This window comes from Oncorhynchus masou, chromosome 29 (genome assembly GCF_036934945.1).
Source record: "Oncorhynchus masou masou isolate Uvic2021 chromosome 29, UVic_Omas_1.1, whole genome shotgun sequence".
NCBI classification, from domain to species: Eukaryota; Metazoa; Chordata; class Actinopteri; order Salmoniformes; family Salmonidae; genus Oncorhynchus; species Oncorhynchus masou.
Genome location: NC_088240.1, coordinates 16,351,675 through 16,376,536, shown reverse-complemented (window position 1 = coordinate 16,376,536; position 24,862 = coordinate 16,351,675). Strand labels below are relative to the sequence as shown.

Below are 24,862 nucleotides of genomic sequence, written 5' to 3'. Positions count from 1 at the left end.
CCATGCTTACTTGTTTTCATTGCTTTACTGGGAAGCTTAGCAGAAGTAGATTTGCTCATGTTATTTATTTTAGTGCAGGGTGAGCTGCACACAGTGGACTTCCTCCTAGGGCATACTGTCTCAGTGCTAACAATATAAATCTGGTTCATAGGCACATGATTACTGCATACAATAGTTGTAGGAACAGCAGAGACATTCAGGGCAGTTAGAGGGACATAAATTAGGTTACTTACATTGCGTCTACCAACGCCCTTGGTGTAATGTACATTTGCTGAAGCATTATGACAACTCTGAGTCACAATGGTAGGAATTAGCTGAGTTGGGCTTGGGTCATTGATAAGTTATTGTCTCAACGCAGCCTTATAATGCTGTAAAAGGATTATTGGTATGTGTGTGTCCGTCCGTCCGTCCGTCCGTCCGTCCGTCCGTCTGTGTGTGTGTGTGTGTGTGTGTGTGTGGTGTGTGTCTTTTGGGTTGCTGACCCTGACCCTCCTGCTCTTGCTGCTGGGTGTAGGGGACCTGTCCCTCTCCAGGGTTTGGGAGCGCAGGTTGTTAGGTACAGTACGTATCCCTGAAGACTCCAGAGCCACAACACTTCCCCTGAGGACAAGACAGAATACACCATTACATTACACATCACTTCCCCTGAGGACAAGACAGAATACACACCATCACATTACATATCACTTCCCCTGAGGATCAGACAGAATACACACCATCACATTAAACATCACTACCCCTGAGGATAAGACAGAATACACACCATCACATTAAACATCACTACCCCTGAGGATAAGACAGAATACACACCATCACATTAAACATCACTACCCCTGAGGATAAGACAGAATACACCATTACATTTCACATCACACACACCGGGATAACACGAGATTCAGATGATTATTCATCAACATATGGTTAAATTGGAAATCCAGAGTTGGGGAGCCCTATTTGTGTTTCCTATTTGTGTTTCTTTCACCTATCCAGTAACATCAACTGAATGGAGACAAGGCAAGGAAGGAGATGATGAACGTAAGGAGACGATGTAAAGAACTTCCTTTAGACAGAGATGTGCCTGTGGTGGGTGCTACTTGCATGAATGTGGTTTGGTGATTTGTCCTCACCTATGTGAGTGAGGCGCTGAGCGGGTTGTTGAGCGTGGTGCAGACCGGGCACTGCGTACGCTGTGTGTGTCTGTGTCGGGGACAGGAGCACACACACTCCCACCCTGCACCCCGTTCTCTGGCTTCAGGCTGGGACGGCTGCCCTTCTTATCCATCAATATCCTAGGATCCAACAGAACTAGTCACTACTAGTCACTGTGTGTGTGTGTGTGTGTGTGTGTGTGTGTGTGTGTGTGTGTGTGTGTGTGTGTGTGTGTGTGTGTGTGTGTGTGTGTGAATGCAATACGAAACCCATTCTCTGATGGAAGCCCAACTTTCCACTTGCCTGTGTAGTAGATTACTCTTTATATTAAATATGTGCAGTGATCTTCTCCTGTGTCTTTTAATTATATTGTAAATGGTCAAACTGTGATTGACAACTGATTACATGTTGAAGTAATCCAGCCCAAACCTGTTGGTGTACATACTGTATGTGTTTGTATGTGTGTACGTGTGTGTATGTGTGTGTGTTTCTCACCCTTTCCCTTTCCTCTTGGCTCCATCCACCAGGTTCCTCACAGCACTTCTTCCTGATTTTGGGGTGTCAGGCCTCTCAGGTGAGTCAGCTGGCTCTGGGGACTTCCTGTGGGGGCTTCCTGCGGGGCTGCTCATGATAGACTGTTTGACCACATCACTGCTGAGCACTGTCCCCTTGTCAAACCGCTTGGACCGCTCCTCTAGGAACCACTCCCCGGTCACCACCTTCAGCTCCCTGCCAATCAGAGACACAGGGGACCCCTGACCTCTGACCCCTGTACGGTACACTGACCTCTCAACTTTAACCCTGGCTTTAACCGGCTCTTATGTTCACGTCAATCGGCCCAGATAAGTGATAACGCCATGTGACAGAGCAAATGAAGAGTGCAGAGTGGTTAAACAACAAATAGGAGCCATCTGGCCTTAAATAAAACACACAGACACACACATACACCCACATACACACACAGTCACACACACATACCCAACTGTTAGTAGTGCTAAACCATGGTTTGTCCCCTGATACCTTTGCCCAAACTCACAAGACTTTGGCACAGATGGAGCACTTCCAATGCTTTGCTTTAGGGGCCATCACGCGACAGTCGCTGCAGACACGCTGTAGACACTGCTCACAGAGCTCCCCGCGGTCGAAAATCAGGCCCAGGCCCTTCAGGCAACGGGCGCATTGACGCTCCCCAACCTCTTGGGGGCGCCGCGAACCCTTACGCCTGATCTCCACCAGCTCATTCTTCAGCTTCCTACAACAGAGAGAAACAGAGGAAGAACACTGATCAAGTTTGTTATTGTCACTAATTATTACAACCACGGTTGTAGTAGTTGTTGTGATGTTGTGGTCGTATTGTGATTATAGTAGTTGTTGTGATCATATTGTGATTGTAGTAGATGTTGTGATTGTATTGTGATTGTATTGTGGTAGTTGTTGTGATGTTGTGGTCATATTGTGATTGTAGTGGTTGTTGCGATGTGGTCGTATTGTGATTATAGTAGTTGTTGTAATCATATTGTGATTGTGGTAGTTGTTGTGATGTTGTGATTATAGTTGTTGTGATGTTGTGATCGTACTGTGATTGTAGTAGTTGTTGTGATCGTATTGTGATTGTAGATGTTGTGAAGTTGTGATCGTATTGTGATTGTAGTAGTTGTGATCGTATTGTGATTGTAGTTGTTGTGAAGTTGTGATCTTATTGTGATTGTAGTAGTTGTGATCGTATTGTGATTGTAGTAGTTGTGATCGTATTGTGATTGTAGTTGTTGTGAAGTTATGGTCGTATTGTGATTGTAGTTGTTGTGAAGTTGTGGTCATAGTGTGATTGTAGTTGTTGTGATGTTGTGGTCGTATTGTGATTGTAGTTGTTGTGGTCGTACTGTGATTGTAGTAGTTATTTTGGTCGTACTGTGATTGTAGTAGTTATTTTGGTCGTATTGTGATTGCAGTAGTTGTTGTGATCATATTGTGATTGTAGTTGTTGTGATCATATTGTGATTGTAGTTGTTGTGATGTTGTGCTCGTACTGTGATTGTAGTAGTTGTTGTGGTCGTACTGTGATTATAGTAGTTGTTGTGGTTATATTGTGATTGCAGTTGTTGTTGTGAAGTTGTTATTGTAGTTGTTGCGAAGTTGTGGTCGTATTGTGAATGTAGTTGTTGTGAAGTTGTGGTCGTATTATGATTGTAATAGTTGTGGTCATATTGTGATTGTAGTTGTTGTGAAGTTGTGGTCGTATTGTTATTGTAGTTGTGAAGTTGTGGTTGTATTGTGATGTAGTCGTTGTTGTGATCATATTGTGATTGTAGTTGTTGTGAAGTTGTGGTTGTATTGTATTTGTTGTAGTTGTTGTGATCATATTGTGATTGTAGTTGTGATGTTGTGGCCGTACTATGATTATAGTAGTTGTTGTGGTTATATTGTGATTGCAGTAGTTGTTGTGAAGTTGTGGTCGTATTGGGATTGTAGTTGTTGTGAAGTTGTGGTTGTCTTGTGATTGTCGTAGTTTTTGTGATCGTATTGTGATTGTAGTTGTTGTGGTTGTATTGTGATTGTAGTAGTTGTTGTGATTGTAGTTGTTGTGAAGTTGTGGTCGTGTTGTGATTGTAGTTGTTGTGAATTTGTTGTCATATTGTGATTGTAGTTGTTGTGAAGTTGTGGTCGTATTGTGATTGTAGTAGTTGTTGTGGTCGTATTGTGATTGTAGTAGTTGTTGTGGTCGTATTGTGATTGTAGTAGTTGTTGTGGTCGTATTGTGATTGTAGTAGTTGTTGTGGTCGTATTGTGATTGTAGTAGTTGTTGTGGTCGTATTGTGATTGTAGTAGTTGTTGTGGTCGTATTGTGATTGTAGTAGTTGTTGTGGTCGTATTGTGATTGTAGTAGTTGTTGTGGTCGTATTGTGATTGTAGTAGTTGTTGTGGTCGTATTGTGATTGTAGTAGTTGTTGTGGTCGTATTGTGATTGTAGTAGTTGTTGTGGTCGTATTGTGATTGTAGTAGTTGTTGTGGTCGCATTGTGATTGTAGTAGTTGTTGTGGTCGCATTGTGATTGTAGTAGTTGTTGTGGTCGCATTGTGATTGTAGTAGTTGTTGTGGTCGCATTGTGATTGTAGTAGTTGTTGTGGTCGCATTGTGATTGTAGTAGTTGTTGTGGTCGTATTGTGATTGTAGTAGTTGTTGTGGTCGTATTGTGATTGTAGTAGTTGTTGTGGTCGTATTGTGATTGTAGTAGTTGTTGTGGTCGTATTGTGATTGTAGTAGTTGTTGTGGTCGTATTGTGATTGTAGTAGTTGTTGTAGTCGTATTGTGATTGTAGTAGTTGTTGTGGTCGTATTGTGATTGTAGTAGTTGTTGTGGTCGTATTGTGATTGTAGTAGTTGTTGTAGTCGTATTGTGATTGTAGTAGTTGTTGTAGTCGTATTGTGATTGTAGTAGTTGTTGTGGTCGTATTGTGATTGTAGTAGTTGTTGTGGTCGTATTGTGATTGTAGTAGTTGTTGTGATCGTATTGTGATTGTAGTAGTTGTTGTGATCGTATTGTGATTGTAGTTGTTGTGAAGTTGTGGTCGTAGTTTGATTGTAGTTGTTGTGAAGTTGTGGTCGTAGTTTGATTGTAGTTGTTGTGAAGTTGTGGTCGTATTGTGATTGTAGTCGTTGTGAAGTTGTGATTGTATATTGATTGTAGTCGTTGTGAAGTTGTGGTCGTATATTGATTGTAGTTGTGAAGTTGTGGTCGTATATTGATTGTAGTTGTTGTGAAGTTGTGGTCGTATATTGATTGTAGTTGTTGTGAAGTTGTGGTCGTATTGTGATTGTAGTTGTGAAATTGTGGTTGTATTGTGATTGTAGTAGTTGTTGTGATCGTATTGTAATTGTAGTTGTTGTGAAGTTGTGATCGTATTGTGATTGTAGTTGTTGTGGTTGTATTGTGATTGTAGTTGTTGTGATTGTTGTTGTTGTGAAGTTGTGGTCGTATTGTGATTGCAGAGGTACGAATAAGGATGATGATTACGATAAAAACAAATCCTCATCAACATCAAGGAAGTTGTAGTAGTAGATGTATCATTGTAGTGGATTGTACAGTGATGATGATGATGATGATGAAAATGATGAAGACTTATTCCGCCCTCACCGTATCCTCTTCTCCTCTAGTTTCCTTAGTTTCTCGTCCTTCTGCAGGACTCCGAGGATCATCTCTCGCTCATGCTCCAGCAGGAACGAGAGGTTCAGCTCCTCAGCACTCTTCTCCATTGGTCCGTCGCTCTCCAAACCAGCCAATTAGGAAAGCCGAGGTGACGCAGAAGGCGTAGTCTCATGCAGGGGTGTCAGAGGGCAGCTACATGACCTCACTCAGCATTCCATTAGGTTTCCTTTAGCTTTCTGTTAGCGTTATCATGGTCTCTGTGTAAAGCAGTACGTTCTCCAGATTATCCAAGGTTCCTCTAGAATGTTCTTCTCCTTATCTTGTTTCTCTCTGGTGTATCAGACAAACCGCCAATCACACAGCAGTTACTGTATCCCCAAAGACTGGTCCACAGCCTGCCTAAACCTGATCCTGTTCAAAACACAACACAAAACTGTTGTTAGGGATGTCTGCGGTTAGAGTCTGGTCGAACAACCTATTGAGCTCATAGTTAATCGCTGGTCTAATCACATTCCCACTGTGTTGAAGCTCTAATGAACAGACAGTCGATATTGATTGTCAGGAGGATTACCATGGTAACTACTACAGTCTAACGGCCCCTGACAATCCCACCATCACCCAATCAGTCTGAACAACTCACACCCCAGGCTTAACACACGCCATCACCTTCATCACTCTATACCAGTTAACCTTGTCATATTACCTGCCAAATTAGTCTAATTAATAGCTGCTAATACTAATGGATACACACGCACGCAGGTATGCACTTGGACACAGACACACACAGTATGCACCTGTCCTCTTAAACGAAAGTAAGTCCACTGGGTACTTGGCCTTCAGCGGCGGTGCAAATGTCAGCCCGTCTCCAGCTGCAGTGCACCATGGGAATGCTAACTGGCTCATTACTGCACGCCACTGTCAACACTGAGTACTGCTGTTACTTCAAAGACACACACACACACACACACACACACACACACTGGTCTTCTTTGATTAAAAGTACACAGACATTTTTGTATATACACCAGCTGTGCTATCTGTGTCAAATCTGTAGTTTAGAAGAATCTGGGTGATTACCCAATATGTTTCAGCAACCATGATCACTAGTTAATTGTCTAATCTATATGCACCCTCCTCTACTGGAGTGAGAGAGAAACGGATAAATAAATACAATGTAATGATTTTGTTTACAGATGTTCCGTTTTGATCGTTCCCTGAATAACACCGGAATATAATAGGGACTGAAGTGACATTGGTTCATCCTGTAATTATGATTCAGCTTTTCAAGGGCTGATGATCTGCTTTCAAGTCGCTGACACAGAGAGATGGAGAGGGTGATGGAGGGATAAAATAACATAGGAGAGACAGGTCAGCAAAGAGGCGGAAGGACGAAGGACGAGAAAGATGGGAGAGTGATGGGGATAGAAGAAAAGGAATGAATCAGGGGCAGACAGACAAAGGAATGGGAGGAGAGGAGAGATCAAGTGGAGAACAAAACAAATGGACAAGGTATCATACCAAGCAAGACTAACATGATTGCACAGGTGTGAAAGACTGGGGTTTCTGAAGCCCAAAAATGGTATATGTCTTTATGCAAATGAGACATGAGTATAATATAAGCACATTTACAGATGAAGTTTTTATAGCTACAGCAGTGATGCATTGCCTCACCAGAGGCATAAACACCAATATGTGTCTGCTGGGGATTTATCTAGACAAGCACCTTGATTGTTCTATTCTTTGTACCATGTGAAAAACTTAAATCACATTATCAAAACAATCAACACACATCCACTGTGTGTGTAGAGTGTGTGGGTTCACTTTGTGTGTGTGGGTTCACTTTGTGTGTGTGTGTGTGTGTGAGGGAGGGAGGGAGAACTTCCTGACAGGCCGACCCCAGGTGGTGAAGTTAGGCAACAACACCTCTGCTACGCTGAACCATAACACGTGGGGCCCACAAGGGTATGGCCTCAGCCCCCTCCTGTCCTCCCTGTTCACCCATGACTACTTGGCCACGCACGTCTCCAATTGAGAGCCTCCTATCGGACTGTACCACTGCCTGGTATGGCAACTGCACCTTTCTTTTTCTTTTTGGAGATTTGCGTGTATTGTTTTGTAATGTTAGATTTGTTATTAGATTTGAGTGAAAGATGAGATGAAAGTGAGAAGAGAGGGAAAGAGAAGAGAAAGGTCTGTGTCAATGCCATCCTCCATCCATCCCTCCATTTATACCTGTCTATTTCATCCGGTCTTCTCTCTCTCCTCCCCTCTCCACTCCCCCTCTTTACATAAACTAGAAGCTAATGAAGAGGCACAGCCACCTCTGTCAAATCTGTCTCAGCCCAGGAGCCACTGAGGTGTTTGTGATTAGCATATCAAGTGGTGCTGTGCTGCTCCTCCACAACAACTGACAGATGAATCAACAGCCAGAGACACTAAATGGCTATTTGGTTAAGCGACAGACAGTGAACATCAACAAGGTTTACCTTTGGTTTGAGTCAATCTGAGTATCAAACAGTACACTGCACTGTAGCATTTCTCCAGAGTCCTGCATTCTGAGAACATACACACTTCACAGTCTACTCTACAACATGAGTTACCATTTCCTGCTTCACTTGTGGGGAATTCTTTAAGTCACTCAGAGAAATGTTTTCCGCCAAGACGTTGTCTGATAAGTCTTGTTAATGTAAATGTGAGTGCATTCCATCTTAGTGAGATGAAGCGTGTGTGTGGATGAGTGAGAGTGTGTGTGTGTGTTTGTGTCCCACTGTGCACAGAAGTCAGATCAAGGTCTATTTTTCGATTTACATTTGGTTGAGTTGTCAACTAATATGAATTAAATGTGAAATCCCCAAACAATGTCACCATGACATTGGATTTAGGTTACAAGTTGGGTGAAAAAGATACGGAATTCCCTTACATTGACGTCTTTAACAAAATCCAATCAGTTTTCCACGTTGATTCAACGTCATCATATTGCATTTTTTTGTTGAAATGAGGAAACAAGTTGTGTGTGTGTGTGTATGTGTGTGTACGTGCACTGTTGTGTGTGTGTGTATGTGTGTGTACGTGCACTGTTTTGTGTGTGTGTGTACGTGCAATGTTGTGTGTGCTGTCTGTGCACACCCTTATGCGGTAGGACTTGGGTAGCACTGTGCCTTTGTTTCTCTCTGACTCAGAGGGAACAGAAGCAAATACAATCCTCATTACACGCACTGCTCTGTATGAGTTTACACTCAGACTTCACAACAGACACACACATACATTGCCTTGCAAAAGTATTCATCTTCTGTCACGATTGTCGTATGCGTGAGACCAAGGCGCAGCGTGGTATGTGTACATTCTCTTTTAATGAATGAAACACTTAACAAAAACAACAAAAACAACCAAACTAAACGTGAAGCTATACAACTTAGTGCAGATAGGCAACTAAACATTGTCAAGATCCCACAACACAAATGAGGAAAAAATGGCTACCTAAATATGATCCCCAATCAGAGACACGAATAAACAGCTGTCTCTGATTGGGAACCATATCAGGCCAACATAGACATACAAAAACCCCTAGACATACAAAAACCCTAGACATACAAAATCTAGAGTACCCTTCCTAGTCACACCCTGACCTAAACAAAATATATAGAAAAACAGAGAAATCTAGGTCAGGGTGTGACAGTACCCCCCTCCAAAGGTGCAGACTCCCGGACGCAAACCTGAACCTATAGGGGAGGGTCCGGGTGGGCATCTACCCTCGGTGGCGGCTCCGGTTCTGGACGGAGCCCCCCCCCCCTTACGCTGATCCCTCCGCTTCTGTGGAACCAGATCATGGATCATCACCGGAGGTTCTGGACTGCAGCTTGTCGCTGGAGGCCACGGACTGGGGACCGTCGTTGGAGGTTCCGGACTGGGGACCATCGCTGGAGACCCCGGACTGGGGACCGTCATTGGAGGTTCCGGACTGTGGACCGTCAATGGAGGTTCCGGACTAGGGACCATAGCTGGAAGCTCCGGACTGTGGACCGTCTTTGGAAGCTCCGGACTGGGAACGGTCGCCGGAAGCTCTGGACTGTGGAGGCACACTGGAGGCCTGATGCGTGGTGCCGGCACTGGTGGTACCAGGCTGGTGACACGCACCTTAGGGCGAGTACGGAGAGGATGCACATGACGTACTGGACTGTGGAGGCGCACTGTAGACCTGATGCGTGGGACCGGTACAGGTGGCACCGGGCTGATGACAAGCACCTCAGCACGCCCGCTCTGCAGCGCTCTCAATGCCATCACCTCTCTCCGGAATCTTGCGTCGAGCTCCTCACTCGACTCCCTGACTGGTTCCATGTGACCCCCCCAAAAATTATTGGGGTTGCCTCTCGTGCTTGCTCAGTTGAGCTATCTCCTCGTATCGTCGCCGTTCCGCTTTCGCTGCCTCTATCTCCTCCTTAGGACGGCGATACTCCCCGGCCTGCGTCCATGGTCCTTTTTCATCCAGGATCTCCACCCATGTCCACTCCTCCTGTACACGCTGCTTGGTCTATTTTTGGTGGGATCTTCTGTCACGATCGTCGTATGAGTGAGACCAAGGCACAGCAAGGTATGCGTACATTCTCTTTTAATGAATGAAACACTTAACAAAAACAACAAAACCAACCAACGAAACGTGAAGCTATACAACTTAGTGCAGACAGGCAACTAAACATAGTCAAGATCCCACAGCACAAATGGGGAAAAATGGCTACCTAAATATGATCCCCAATCAGAGACAACGATAAACAGCTGTTTCTAATTGGGAACCATATCAGGCCAACTTAGACATACAAAAACCCCTAGACATACAAAAACTAGACATACAAAAACTAGTACCCATCCTATTCACACCCTGACCTAACCAAAATATATAGAAAAACAGAGATATCAAAGGCCAGGGTGTGACATCCCCCTTGGCATTTTTCCTATTTTGTTGCATTACAACCTGTAATTTACATGGATTTGTATTTGCATTTCATGTAATGGACATCCACAAAATAGTCCAAATTGGTGAAGTGAAATGAAAAAAATAACTTGTTTCCAAAAAATTCTAAACAATTAAAACTTAAAAGTGGTGCGTGCATATGCTATGAAGCCCCTAAATAATATCTGGTGCAACCAATTATCTTCAGATGTCGCATAATTAGTTAAATTAAGTCCACCTGTTTGCAATCTAAATGTCACTTGATCTGTCACATGATCTCAGTATATATACACGTGTTCTGAAAGGCCCCAGAGTCTGCAATACCACTAGCAAGGGGCACCATCAAGCAAGCAGCACTATGAAGATCAAGGAGCTCTCTAAACAGGGCAGGGACAAAGTTGTGGAGAAGTACAGATCAGGGTTGGGTTATAAAAAAACATCAGAAACTTTGAACATCCCATGGAGCACCATTAAATCCATTATTAAAAAATTGAAAGAATATGGCACCACAACAAACCTGCCAAGTTAGGGTTGCAAACCAAAACTCACAGACCAGGCAAGGAGGGCATTAATCAGAGAGGCAACAAAGAGAACCCTGAAGGAGCTGCAAAGCTCCACAGCGGAGATTGGAGTATCTGTCCATAGGACCACTATAAGCTGTACACTCAACAAAGCTGGGCTTTACAGAAGAGAGGCCAGAAAAAAGCCATTGCTTAAAGAAAGAAATAAGCAAACACGTTTGGTGTTTGCCAAAAGGCACGTGGGAGACTCCCCAAACATATGGAAGAATGTACTCTGGTCAGGTGAGACAAAAATTTAGCTTTTTGGCCATCGTGGAAAATGCTATGTCTGGCGCAAACCCAATACCTATCATCACCCCGAAAAACAGGGGACTGGAAAACTGGTCAGAATTGAAGGAATGATGGATGGGGCTAAATACAGGGAAATGCTTGAGGGAAACCTGTTTCAGTCTTCCAGAGATTTGAGACTGGGACGGAGGTTCACCTTCCAGCAGGACAATGACCCTAAGCATACTGCTAATGCAACACAAGTTGTTTAAGGGGAAATATTTAAATGTTTTGGAATGGCCAATCAAAGCCCAGACCTCAATCCAATTGAGAATCTGTGGTATGACTTAAAGATTGCTGTGCACCAGCAGATCCCCTCCAACTTGAAGGAGCTAGAGCAGTTTTGCCTTGAAGAATGGGCAAAAATCCCAGTGGTTAGATGTGCCAAGCTTATAGAGACATACCCCAAGAGACTTGCAGCTGTAATTGCTGCAAAAGGTGGCTCTACAAAGTATTGACTTTGGGGGGGTGAATAGTTATGCACGCTCAAGTTCTGTTTTTTTTTGTCATCTTATTTATTGCTTGTTTTACAATAAAGAATATGTTGCATCTTCAAAGTGGCATGTTGTGTAAATCAAATGATACAAACCAAAAAAATGCCAAGGGGGGTGAATACTTTTGCAAGCCACTGTATACACACACATGTCTCTAAGGTCCTCATCTTATGTAACCTGTAGTTACACTTTATCTGCAATATCTTAGAACATCTCAACATCCAGTGCACTTCTAGACAGCCATAATGTGATGATTACAACCTATCCAAACCAGAAACCGTGGCTAGATGGCATTTAATTCTGGCAAGGTGACTGGGAACATGGACAAGTACAAACAATCCAGCTATGCCCTTCATAAGGCAATCAAAGAGGCAAAATGTCAGTACAGAGACAAAGTGGAGTCGCAATTCAATGGCTCAGATATGAGAAGTATGTCTCAGGGACTCCAGATAATCACGGATTATGAAGGGAAAACCAGCCACGTTGGACACCGACAATCTAAACACCTTCTTTACCCGCTTCGAGGAAAACACAGTGCAGCCAACGTGGGCCACCACCGATTACGAGGACTGGGAGCTCTCGTTTTCCGTGGCAGATGTGAGAGTTAACCCTCACAAGGCTTCCAGCCCAGATGGATCCCAAGCCATCAGCTGGCTGGAGTGTTTACGGACATATTCAATCTCTCCCTATAACCAGTCTGTTGTCCCTATCCCTATCCCACTTGCTTCAAGATATCCATCATTATTCCTGTACCCAAGAAAGCGTAGGTAACTGAACTAAAGTACTATTGCCCCATAGCAGAACATTTCTGTCATCATAAAGTGCTTTGAGAGGCTAGTTAAGGATCATATCACCTCCACCTTACCCGACATCCTAGACCCATTACAACTTGCATACTGCCCCAACAGATGTCGAGTTAACTAAAGGTGAAATAAAAATAAAATAAAAAAATCCACAGATGATGCCATCGTACTGCACAGTGCCCTATCCCATATGGATAAGATATATACCTATGTAAGAATGCTGTTCAGACTACAGCTCAGCCTTCAATACCATAGCGCCCTCCAAGCTCATCAGTAATCTTGGTGCCCTGGATCAGAACCCCGCCCTCTGCAACTGGGTCCTAGACTTCTGATAGGCTGTCCCCATGTGGTGAAGGTAGGCAACAACACAAGGTAGGAGCACACCCCTATCCACATTGACAGGGCCGCATTGGAGAGGGTGAAAATCTTCAAGTTCCTTGGCGTGCACATCACTGACAACTTGAAAGGGTCCATCCACACAGACGGTGTGGTGAAGAAGGTGCAACAGCACCTCTTCAAACACAGGAGGCTGAACAAATTTGGCTTGGCCCCTAAGACTCCCACAAACTTCTACGATGCACCATTAAGAAAATCCTGTTGGGCTGTATCACCGTCTGGTACGGCCAGTGCACCTCCCTCAACCGCAGGGCTCTCCAGAGAGTGGTTCGGTCAGCCCAACGCATTATCTGGGGCACACTACCTGCCCTCCAGGACACCAACAGCACCCGGTGTCACAGGAAGGCCAAGAAGATCATCAAGGACAACAACCACCCGAGCCACAGCCTGTTCACCCCGCTACCATCTAGAAGGCGGGGACAGTACAGGTGCATCCAAGCTGGGACCGAGAGACAGAAAAACAGCTTCAATCTCCAGGCCATCAGACTGTGAAAGTCACCACTAGGTGAGCTCCGCCCAGTACCCTACCCTGAACCATAGTCACTGTTCTAGCCAGCTACCACCCAGTACCCTACCCTGAACCATAGTCACTGTTCTAGCCAGCTACCACCCAGTACCCTACCCTGAACCTTAGTCACTGTTCTAGCCAGCTACCACCCAGTACCCTACCCTGAACCATAGTCACTGTTCTAGCCAGCTACCACCCAGTACCCTACCCTGAACCATAGTCACTGTTCTAGCCAGCTAGTCACCAGCCCTACTGTTCTACCAGCTACCACCCAGTACCCTACCCTGAACCATAGTCACTGTTCTAGCCAGCTACCACCCAGTACCCTACCCTGAACCATAGTCACTGTTCTAGCCAGCTACCACCCAGTACCCTACCCTGAACCTTAGTCACTGTTCTAGCCAGCTACCACCCAGTACCCTACCCTGAACCATAGTCACTGTTCTAGCCAGCTACCACCCAGTACCCTACCCTGAACCATAGTCACTGTTCTAGCCAGCTACCACCCAGTACCCTACCCTGAACCATAGTCACTGTTCTAGCCAGCTACCACCCAGTACCCTACCCTGAACCATAGTCACTGTTCTAGCCAGCTACCACCCAGTACCCTACCCTGAACCATAGTCACTGTTCTAGCCAGCTACCACCCAGTACCCTACCCTGAACCATAGTCACTGTTCTACCATAGTCACTGTTCTAGCCAGCTACCACCCAGTACCCTACCCTGAACCATAGTCACTGTTCTAAGCTACCACCCAGTACCCTACCCTGAACCATAGTCACTGTTCTAGCCAGCTACCACCCAGTACCCTACCCTGAACCATAGTCACTGTTCTAGCCAGCTACCACCCAGTACCCTACCCTGAACCATAGTCACTGTTCTAGCCAGCTACCACCCAGTACCCTACCCTGAACCATAGTCACTGTTCTAGCCAGCTACCACCCAGTACCCTACCCTGAACCATAGTCACTGTTCTAGCCAGCTACCACCCAGTACCCTACCCTGAACCTTAGTCACTGTTCTAGCCAGCTACCACCCAGTACCCTACCCTGAACCATAGTCACTGTTCTAGCCAGCTACCACCCAGTACCCTACCCTGAACCATAGTCACTGTTCTAGCCAGCTACCACCCAGTACCCTACCCTGAACCATAGTCACTGTTCTAGCCAGCTACCACCCAGTACCCTACCCTGAACCATAGTCACTGTTCTAGCCAGCTACCACCCAGTACCCTACCCTGAACCTTAGTCACTGTTCTAGCCAGCTACCACCCAGTACCCTACCCTGAACCATAGTCACTGTTCTAGCCAGCTACCACCCAGTACCCTACCCTGAACCATAGTCACTGTTCTAGCCAGCTACCACCCAGTACCCTACCCTGAACCATAGTCACTGTTCTAGCCAGCTACCACCCAATACTCAACCCTGCACCTTAGAAACTGCTTCCCTATGTACACTTTAATCATGTTTACATACTGTATCCTAGTCCAGGCCTATTCTATATAACTACTGCTGTACACACCTTTTCTATTCATATACTGCCCATAATTTCTAGAGTATACACACCATTATATACATATATATTTATATACCGGACAATGACATTGCTCATTCTAATATTTTATATTTCTTAATCCCTTTCTTTCGATTTCTTAAAAATTAACGTGTATTGTTTTGTACGGTCAGGTATTACTGCACCGTTGAATCTAGAAACATAAGCATTTTGCTACACCTGCGTTAACATCTGCTAAATATGCATATGCGACCAATACCTTTTGATTTGATCTATGGCGTGTGAGAGGTGACTCATGTTAGCAGCCTTGAACAACAATGTCTATTGATTCAATACATGTTTTTATTTGATTTGACTTGGTGCCATTCATTTTGGTGCTGTGGTGCACTACTGTGTCTACAGTTCCTGTCTCTTTACACCACTGTTGATACAGCAGCTGCTGTGGTATTGTGTGGGAGCGGGAGCCCTCCTTCAGTACACAGTTACACACACTACAGATGTAGTGTCTTAATTGGATCACCCTGCTGTAGGAGATGCAGGAAATGTAAAGTGTATTTGAGGTTTAAAACAGCTTCTAAAGTTTGTAATTTCCACTTTGAAATTTCAGAGAATTTTCAAACTATAATTCACATTTCCTGTTGCTGCAGGATCATTTTCCTAATGTAGAAAACGGGCTCAAATGAAGATCCTACATATGTAACAGTCTCTCTGAAGTTGTCTCTGCCCTGAGCAAATACAATGTCCAGAAAAGTCTAAACCTCAGCCTCTAACCAGAGGCATCACACTCTGCACTCAACCAATAAAGGGTTAGGACAAAGCCTTTCAAATACGGTTCTTGACTTACTGCTTCTTTCCTCGTCTCCTCATCTTTGTTTTCTTCAGTTCTGTTTCTTGGACTTCTCTCTCTGATCATTACCTAATTGCTTAATGTCATTGATTGACCATTCACTGTCCACTCACCCGAGGTCCCAGGTCTGAAACAGTACCTGATTAGAGGTGAAGGATAGAAACCAGCTGGCCAGGATCTAAATACCTCTGGGTTATGAGTCAAGACATACGATGAATACATACATTTCTTGGTTCAGTGTGGGAGTGGAAGTGGAGGGAGTTTCGTCCCTTGTTACAGCATTATGTAGCACAAGGCTACAGTTCATGGTCTGACTAATGCTTTGTCAATATCGCTTCCATACCATGGTGGGTAGGCAGAAAGGCATGAGTCACCACAAAGTCTGTGGTTTCTTCAATGGCAATCTATGTGGAAGGGAGGTGTCCTGTATGGCTTGTTTCATTATGTGGGTTATGACTGCATTTACATCATAGGGAAAGGACTGTTGATACCTGGGTGACTGGGCAGCTGCTGATGGACTGGATTCATGTAGCAGATTTCGGAGGCCTCTGCCATTTACATTTAAAGGTGGGTCACCTCCTCCGCTACCAATGTGAAGCATCTCATCTGCCTAGGTGACGCACGGCAGCCTTGTGAGCGCCAGCCTGCTCACCCACCACATATCAACTATCAGCTGGGCCCAGTGTGACTTTGAGCCAAGGGTATGGAGTTTTTGTTCCTTTGGTTCCATATGGTTTACAACTACATTTCTATCTGAGAGAATGGACTGTGGATACCCGGGAGACGTTTTGGTTCCCTGCAGCAGGTGCAAGTGCAGACAGGTGCATCTATCTACATATTACCCACCACAGGAGAGCGAGGGAGAGTGGCCATGTCCCAGTTGGCAAGAAGCACAAGAAACAAATTAAAGTATGTGTAGACTGATAACACGCTGACTATCAATGAGAAGAGGAGATAAATGAGACATCTAGTACTTAATAGCAAACACGAACCACACACACACACACACAACTAAAACAACACAAAAATTATAAAACCCATTATGGTAGACAAACAATTCCCCTACAAATGTAATGAGCTTTTCGAAGAGCATTTTTCCCCCACACCCTCTTTCTCAGCTCTCATTTCTAGCGTTACAGACAGCCTCTGGGCACAGCGCTGTACTGTAGAGCTCTAGAGCGAGGAGCAGCGTTACAGACAGCCTCTGGGCACAGCGCTGTACTGTAGAGCTCTAGAGGGAGGAGCACAGACAGCCTCTGGGCACAGCGCTGTACAGACAGCCTCTGGGCACAGCAGCTGGGCACAGCGCTGTACTGTAGAGCTCTAGAGGGAGGAGCAGCATTACAGACAGCCTCTGGGCACAGCGCTGTACTGTAGAGCTCTAGAGACAGCCTCTGGGCACAGCGCTGTACTGTAGAGCGGAGGAGCAGCGTTACAGACAGCCTCTGGGCACAGCCTGTACTGTAGAGCTCTAGAGGGAGGAGCAGCATTACAGACAGCCTCTGGGCACAGCCTGGGCACAGCCTACTGTAGAGCTCTAGAGGGAGGAGCAGCGTTACAGACAGCCTCTGGGCACAGCCTGTACTGTAGAGCTCTAGAGGGAGGAGCAGCATTACAGACAGCCTCTGGGCACAGCCTGTACTGTAGAGCTCTAGAGCGAGGAGCAGCGTTACAGATAACAGTAACACACTATTCTCTATGTGTGTGCAAGTGTTTGTGTACGTGTATGTGTGCCTGTGTGTTTGTGCATACATGATTGTGTGCAGTGCAACTGTGTGCCTGTGTGTGAACTCTAATTACGTTTTGAGTCATTTATTTTACTCTAAAATGTATGTCAAACAAAAATCAATGAGTTCACAGTTGAACAAATCATGAGACTCTTTGCACAATGACATATTTTAACAATTTACATTGAAAAATGTGCAAAAAATAATTTTGTGGAAGAACTGTGTAGATGTAAACTTTGGTACCGGGATTAAGGTAAAATCTCTCTCAGGTTTTTATGCGACCACGTTTTCTAAAAACTCCCCAAACTGTTGCCACAAAGTTAGAAGCACAGAATCGTCTAGACTGTCATTGTATGCTGTAGCGTTAAGATTTATCTTCACTGGAACTAAGGGGCCTAGCCCAAACCATGAAAAACAGCCCTGGACCATTATTCCTCCTTCACCAAACTTTACAGCTGGCGCTATGCATTGTGGCAGGTAACGTTCCCCTGGCATCCGCCAATCCAGATTCAGCCGTCGGAATGCCAGATGGTGAAGTGTGATAAATCACTCCAGAGAATGCGTTTCCACTGCTCCAGAGACCAATGGCGACGAGCTTTACACCACTCCAGCCGACGCTTGGCATTGTGCATGGTGATCATAGGCTTGTGTGCGGCTGCTCGGCCATGGAAACCCATTTCATGAAGCTCCAGATGAACACTTCTTGTGCTGACGTTGCATCCAAAGACAGCTGAATTTTACACTGCGCTTCAGCACAGTCCCATTCTGTGAGCTTGTGTGGCTACCACTTCGCAGCTGAGCCTTTTCCATTTCACAACAACAGCACTTACAATTGACTGGGACAGTTCTAGCGGGGCAGAAATTTGACAAACTGCCTTGTTGGAAAGGTGTCCTCCTATGATGGTACCACGTTAAAAGTCCCTGAGCTGTTTAGTAAAGCCATTCTAATAACAATGTGAGTCTATGGAGATTGCATGGCTGTGTGCTCAATTATATACACCTGGCAGTAACAGGTGTGGCTGAATTAGCCAAATCCACTAATTTGAAGGGGTGTCCACATACTTCTGTATATATAGTATATTTGTGCCAAGTTAAAATGTAAAAAGGGCAGAAAGAATGAGTTTTCAGCCTTGAGTTTGGTTATTTAACTTCAGTAAGTGAAGTGGATTTACAGCCGGTAACAGAATTAAACTAATTATATCATGCCTCCCTTATCTGTACTCCACACGGTGACGGGGAGTAGTGAACTACATGTAGTTCAACTAATCATTTAATTACATATTGCAGTAGCTTGGTGGTTGTTCAACTATATTCAAATCTTGGTAGGGTTTACAGTAGTTTGGGTATTTATTAGGATCTCCATTAGCCGCCGCAACAGCAGCAGCTACTCTTCCTCGGTTCCACATGAAACAGAACATCATTCAGAGTACAGGACATTATTAGTCAAGGACTGAAATACATACATTTGAAACGTCACACAGAGTCTACATGTCAGTACATACACCCAATATCTAGGTCTAATACATCACACAGTGCAAAGTACAATACAAGCTATAGAAAATGTCCGTGTCTCTTCAAGGTCCCCTTTGTGCAGTAAGGTGTTCTTTAATCCTTTTTTAAAATCTGGTTTTATTGCGAGCTTGAGTTATCTGGGGTGGTAGACAAAGTGCAAAGAAAAGCTTGCTCAGATCTTTGCCTCAGACTGCACAGCAGTCTCATCAAGTGATCATATTTTCACCTATCAAATCAAATCCAATTTTATTGGTCACATACACTCGCATTAACATCTGCTAACCATGTGTATCAGACTATTCTTAATTTTGTCTCGTTTTTACTAATATATTAAACTTGTTTCGATTTATAATGTCCCATTATCAAATGGACAGGAACAGGGCCAGGGGAAACATGTCATTTGTATGAGTTTGTATGAGTACTCTACTTTTCTTTACTGTGCTGTATTGCATTGCACTGTGCTCTACTCACTGTACAGTACTGTACTATACTCTACATTTCTTTACTGTACTATACACAGTACTGTACTGTGCTATCCACACTTGTGAAACATACGATATAGTACAATATACTATATTCTACTTTTCTTTACTGTACTCAGTACTGTACTCTATTGTACGTATTGTTTTGTACTCTACTATGCTGTACTCACTGTGCTGTACTGTGCTATCCAAAACTTGTGAAACATATGTCTATGATAGGTTCAGATTTGTTCTAGTCTGGTTCATCTGTGGACATTAACATCAAGGCCAGGGTGGACTGACCAAATTTCAGCTACTTTCCAACGTCCATAGACGTCCGGTGTTGGTCGGTGCTCAGTGGGTGAGGATGCTGGTTAAAGTAAATGGAGAGAGTTTGGGCTCCTGGGTAGGTGTCAGTAAGACATCTCTAGGAAGAGTCTTAGTGGGTCCAAACTTCTTCCATTTAAGAATGATGGAGGGACCTGTTTGACCTTACATAGACAGCTGTGTGCCGTTCCAAATCATGTCCAATCAATTGAATTTACCACAGGTGGACTCCAATCAAGTTGTAGGTACATCTCAAGGATGATCCATGGAAACAGGATGCACCTGAGCTCAATATCTAGTCTCATAGCAAAGGGTCTGAATACTTGTAAATGTAATGTAAATAAGGTATTTTTAAAATTGTATTTTATACATTTGCAAAAAAAATCTAAAAACGTGTTTTTGCTTTTCCATTATGGGGTAATGTGTGTAGATTGCTGAGGATTTCCTTTTGCGGAAAAAGTCAAGGGGTCTGAATACTTTCCAAAGGCACTGTATGCCTTAATCCCCCCAAAATATAGACTATTAGCATTCATTTGACACCCAATTAGATATGCTCCTATGAACTTCACATGTTGGTGAAGTTTACATCGAAATGCCCCTCTACAGTATATGTGTGTATGTGGACCACCCTGTATCGTCATCCCATGAATCCCATGGAAAAAACAGCGGATCTCCCAGAGGCCTTAGTGTCTAGCCTCATTATTTCAGCTAAAATCAGCACATATTTCTCAGACTTTGGAGTATTTCTTTGGCCTTAAATCAGTGAGACTTTCATCATAAATAAAATATATTTCAGTTCACAGATCTTTCTCCATTCATCTCTAGAGAAGCAGGTATACAGGATCTTACAAGATAATTTCACCGTGGACACACTGAGATGTAACGTAATTCTTGGGGGTACGGCCTGTGCTTAAGGGTTTGTGACACGCAGTTTGGGGGCCATGCTGTCTGTCTCATTGTTCTCTTCGTAATGCAGAACTCTGTCCTTGAACAAGAGTCTACTCTTTCCTGCTGTTAATGTATAGATCGATTCTGCGAAAAATGCAAAGCTGGAATCTATTCATGTAGATGGACTGTGGTTGATGTATACTGTACTCAGTTCTTAATGTAGTAGGTCTATTTTATACCTAAAATATGACTGGATTATGTTCTTATTGGTGGATTCTATTGTTGTTCTAAAGTTATTAGCTTTTGTTCTAAATGTATAACTGTATAACTTTATTTTATTTGTAAGACAATTATTGTCTGACTGTATGGCTGTACTGTATTATACAAAGGGTGGTTCGAATCCTGAACGCTGATTGGTTAAAAGCACATTCCAGACTGTCTATTCCAAAAATTACCACCGGCTAAACCTATGACGTTAAAATGCCTATTTTTACTCTGTTCCATCTGACTGCTCAACCACTGTCTCATCAGACCTGCCAGCCAATTTATAAACTTGGTCTCCACTGTAAAAAGCATATAGACATCATCTCACATTTCTTTTAGACTAACATTTAGTTTTCAACAGCAGAGAATATAAACCTTGCTGTCTCTCTCTCTGACATTTGCAACATTGTTTCAGTATTCAAATTCCATCTGCAGCTGTCCCATAGTAATGAAAGAGTCTGGACGAGACAGACAGGCAGGCAGCGTTTCTCAGCCAATTGAAATCATGAATCAGCTGGCATAGTTTTTATGGATATATACAAAGAAATGTCATTTGAAAAAAGGTCAAATGAAAAGAAGTGCAGCTAGTTTACAGTATTTCCAGCTTCTGTTTGAAGTGATTCTGTTAGCTGTGTTGTTGGCTAGCTCCTCTGTACAACAGTGTCCTGATGAGAGAGCACATTTTCTATGCCAGGCGAAATCACGCCTCATTAGTTCATTGATATGGATGTATCCAAATAAATGTCACAAGAAAACAGCTTATGCAAATGCAGCTACTGGGCATAACAACCCTTGTGCCAATATATCCTCCAAACACCAGGTTTTCTGGTATAATTGAAGGGCTATATGGCCAAAAAGTCATATCACAATATTTTTCTACATTTTAGCAGTATGGTGGTATTTGACAGTATTTAATGTTTTTTAATGATACATTTTTTAAATACAGCATGTTTTACAAGTAGTGCATGACCCTAGGATTGCAACAAATTAATTCTGAGTGGTTTTAATGGGCTTTCTCAATTCTGCTGGTTTTATTGATACCCAGACTAGAACAAACCTGACAGTTCAGGAGTCCAATGAAAGTGTTGCTTTCTTTAGCACTGCATCAAAATATGTTCTATAATATCAACAGTACTGTAAAGATCCACCCAGTATGTGGATCTATTTCATTTTTTAAAACCTTTATCTAACTCGATAAGTCAGTTCAGAACAAATTCTTATTTTTAATGACGGCCTAGGAACAGTGGGTTAACTGCCTTGTTCAGGGGCAGAACGACAGATTTGTACCTTGTCAGCTCGGGGATTTGAACTTTCAACCTTTCAGTTACTAGCCCAACACTCTAACCACTAGGCCACCCTGCCGCCCCCATGCTAGTACACCTTAAAATATGTTATATATTTCACCGTCCTACTGTGATGTGTTGTGTTCCAATAATGTACTGCTCAGCTCCGTTGCATTCTGTGCTGTTATTATGCAGTACATCCTCTGTGTGTGTGGTGTGAATGTCCATCCAGGCTGTGTCTCTGAAAGGTTTTATGCCAATCTGACATGGACACAGATGAATGGTGAATGTCAGAGCATCTCGACCCAGCGACACCCCAGGAGAGCAATAAACAGCAGAGGGCCCCCACTTAACCGACACTACATTACACTGCAGAGAAAACAGCATTCTGTACGGATGGAATCTCCTGCAACAGTAGATGGTACCACAGACTATTACACAAAGAGAGATTTGAAATCATGTGCAACAATGGTTAGAGTGTAAGTTAATTGTGCCGCATAACAATTTCCTACTAAATTATTTCTGGTTGAAGGATAGATTCATAGAGTTCTATGTCAGATATTCTAATCCTGTCAGAAAAAGCCAGGGGAGCAAACAACCTCAGCTCAGAGTAGTGACAGAAATCACATTGTTACATTTTTTATAAAAAATGAGGGCCCCCAACCCCAAAAAAGGAGGTGCCCCCCTCTCCCTAGATAGCATATGAACATGTCATAATGGCAAAATGTGTAGAATATCAGGAAATTAGCTTTAAAAATGCAAAATACTGTCAGCCTCATTGAAAAATGTGTAGAATAGCATGAGATTCGCTATAACTGCACATTTTTCTCTCTCTGCCCCATTGCAAAATTTGTAGAATTGTAAGAAGTTCTCTCTTTCACCCCACCCCCAGTGACATGAAAATATCTAGACTAGTATATCCAGTTAGGTCTCAAGATTTGGGTATCTGTACCTAGGGGCTAGAGGTCTGAGTTGGCTGAGCTGTTTAACCTCTAGTGTCTAAATATATACACTATTATTAATGAAGGGAGATGCTGGCTGGGAAGTACAGTTTAAGTCAAAACTGTTTGCTGCTCTGGCCCCCAGTGTCTAAATATCATACACTATTATTAAATGAAGGCAATCCTTCTCACCCCCCCCCTAAATGAGATGCACTATTGTAAAGTGGCTGTTCCACTGATGTCAGAAGGTTTAACCCTGGATAAGAGCGTAGTGTAAATGTAGTATCTAAATATATACACTATTATTAAATGAAGGGAGATGCTGGCTGGGCAGTTTAACCCCTAGTGTCTAAATATATACACTATTATTAATGAAGGGAGATGCTGGCTGGGCAGTTTAACCTCTAGTATCTAAATACAGTGGGGCAAAAAATTATTTAGTCAGCCACTAATCCCACTTAAAAAGATGAGAGAGGCCTGTAATTTTCATCATAGGTACACTTCAACTATGACAGACAAAATGAGGAAAAAAAATCCAGAAAATCACATTGTAGGATTTTTAATGAATTTATTTGCAAATTATGGTGGAAAATAAGTATTTGGTCACCTACAAACAAGAAAGATTTCTGGCTCTCACAGACCTGTAACTTCTTCTTTAAGAGGCTCCTCTGTGGGGCTAATTTATTTGTAATAATGACAATTACAACAATACTGAATGAACACTTATTTTAACTTAATATAATACATCAATAAATCAATTTAGCCTCAGGTAAATAATGAAACATGTTCAATTTGGTTTAAATAATGCAAAAACAAAGTGTTGGAGAAGAAAGTAAAAGTGCAATATGTGCCATGTAAGAAAGCTAACGTTTAAGTTCCTTGCTCAGAACATGAGAACATATGAAAGCTGGTGGTTCCTTTTAACATGAGTCTTCAATATTCCCAGGTAAGAAGTTTTAGGTTATAGTTATTATAGGAATTATAGGACTATTGCCCTCGATACTATTTGTATTTCATTAACCTTTGACTATTGGATGTTCTTATAGGCACTTTAGTATTGCCAGTGTAACAGCTTCAGTCCCTGGCCACCATCGAAGCAGCGTTACCAAACAACTACTAGAAGGCTCAGAGCGAGTGACGTTTTAAACGCTATTAGCGCGCTAACTAGCTAGCCATTTCACTTCGGTTACACCAGCCTCATCTCGGGAGTTGACAGGCTTGAAGTCATAAACAGCGCAATGCTTGACGCACAACGAAGAGCTGCTGGCAAAACGCACTAAAGTGCTGTTTGAATGAATGTTTACGCGCCTGCTTCTGCCTACCACCGTTCAGTCAGAGACTTAGATACTTGTATGCTCAGTCACATTATATGCAACGCAGGACACGCTAGATAATATCTAGTAATATCATCAACCATGTGTAGTTAACTAGTGATTATGATTGATTGTTTTTTATAAGATAAGTTTAATGCGAGCTAGCAACTTACCTTGGCTTACTGTATTCGCGTAACAGGCAGTCTCCTTGTGGAGTGCAACGAGAGAGAGGCAGGTCGTTATTGCGTTGGACTAGTTAACTGTAAGGTTCCCAGGTTGGATCCCCCGAGCTGACAAGTTGACAATCTGTCATTCTGCCCCTGAACGAGGCAGTTAACCGACCGTTCCTAGGCCGTCATTGAAATTAAGAATGTGTTCTTAACTGACTTAGTTAAATAAAGGACTAAAAAATAAATAAATCGGCGCCCAAAAATATCGATTTCCGATTGTTATGAAAACTAATCGGCCCTAATTAATCGTCCATTCTGATTAATCGGTC

General features: G+C 43.3%; 1 protein-coding gene across 1 annotated transcript in view; it reads right to left on the bottom strand.

The window, feature by feature from the left end:
* sytl5 (synaptotagmin-like 5) overlaps positions 1–24,862 on the bottom strand; it is a 73,148-nt gene that overhangs the window by 31,663 nt on the left and 16,623 nt on the right. The window contains exons 2-6 of the mRNA XM_064944136.1: positions 5,281–5,703; positions 2,186–2,401; positions 1,645–1,878; positions 1,128–1,289; positions 483–600 (exon numbers count right to left, since the gene is read on the bottom strand). Of these exons, the coding sequence (XP_064800208.1) occupies positions 483–600; positions 1,128–1,289; positions 1,645–1,878; positions 2,186–2,401; positions 5,281–5,399 (849 nt within the window). The 5' untranslated portion in view covers positions 5,400–5,703. The remainder of the gene's footprint in view (positions 1–482; positions 601–1,127; positions 1,290–1,644; positions 1,879–2,185; positions 2,402–5,280; positions 5,704–24,862) is intronic.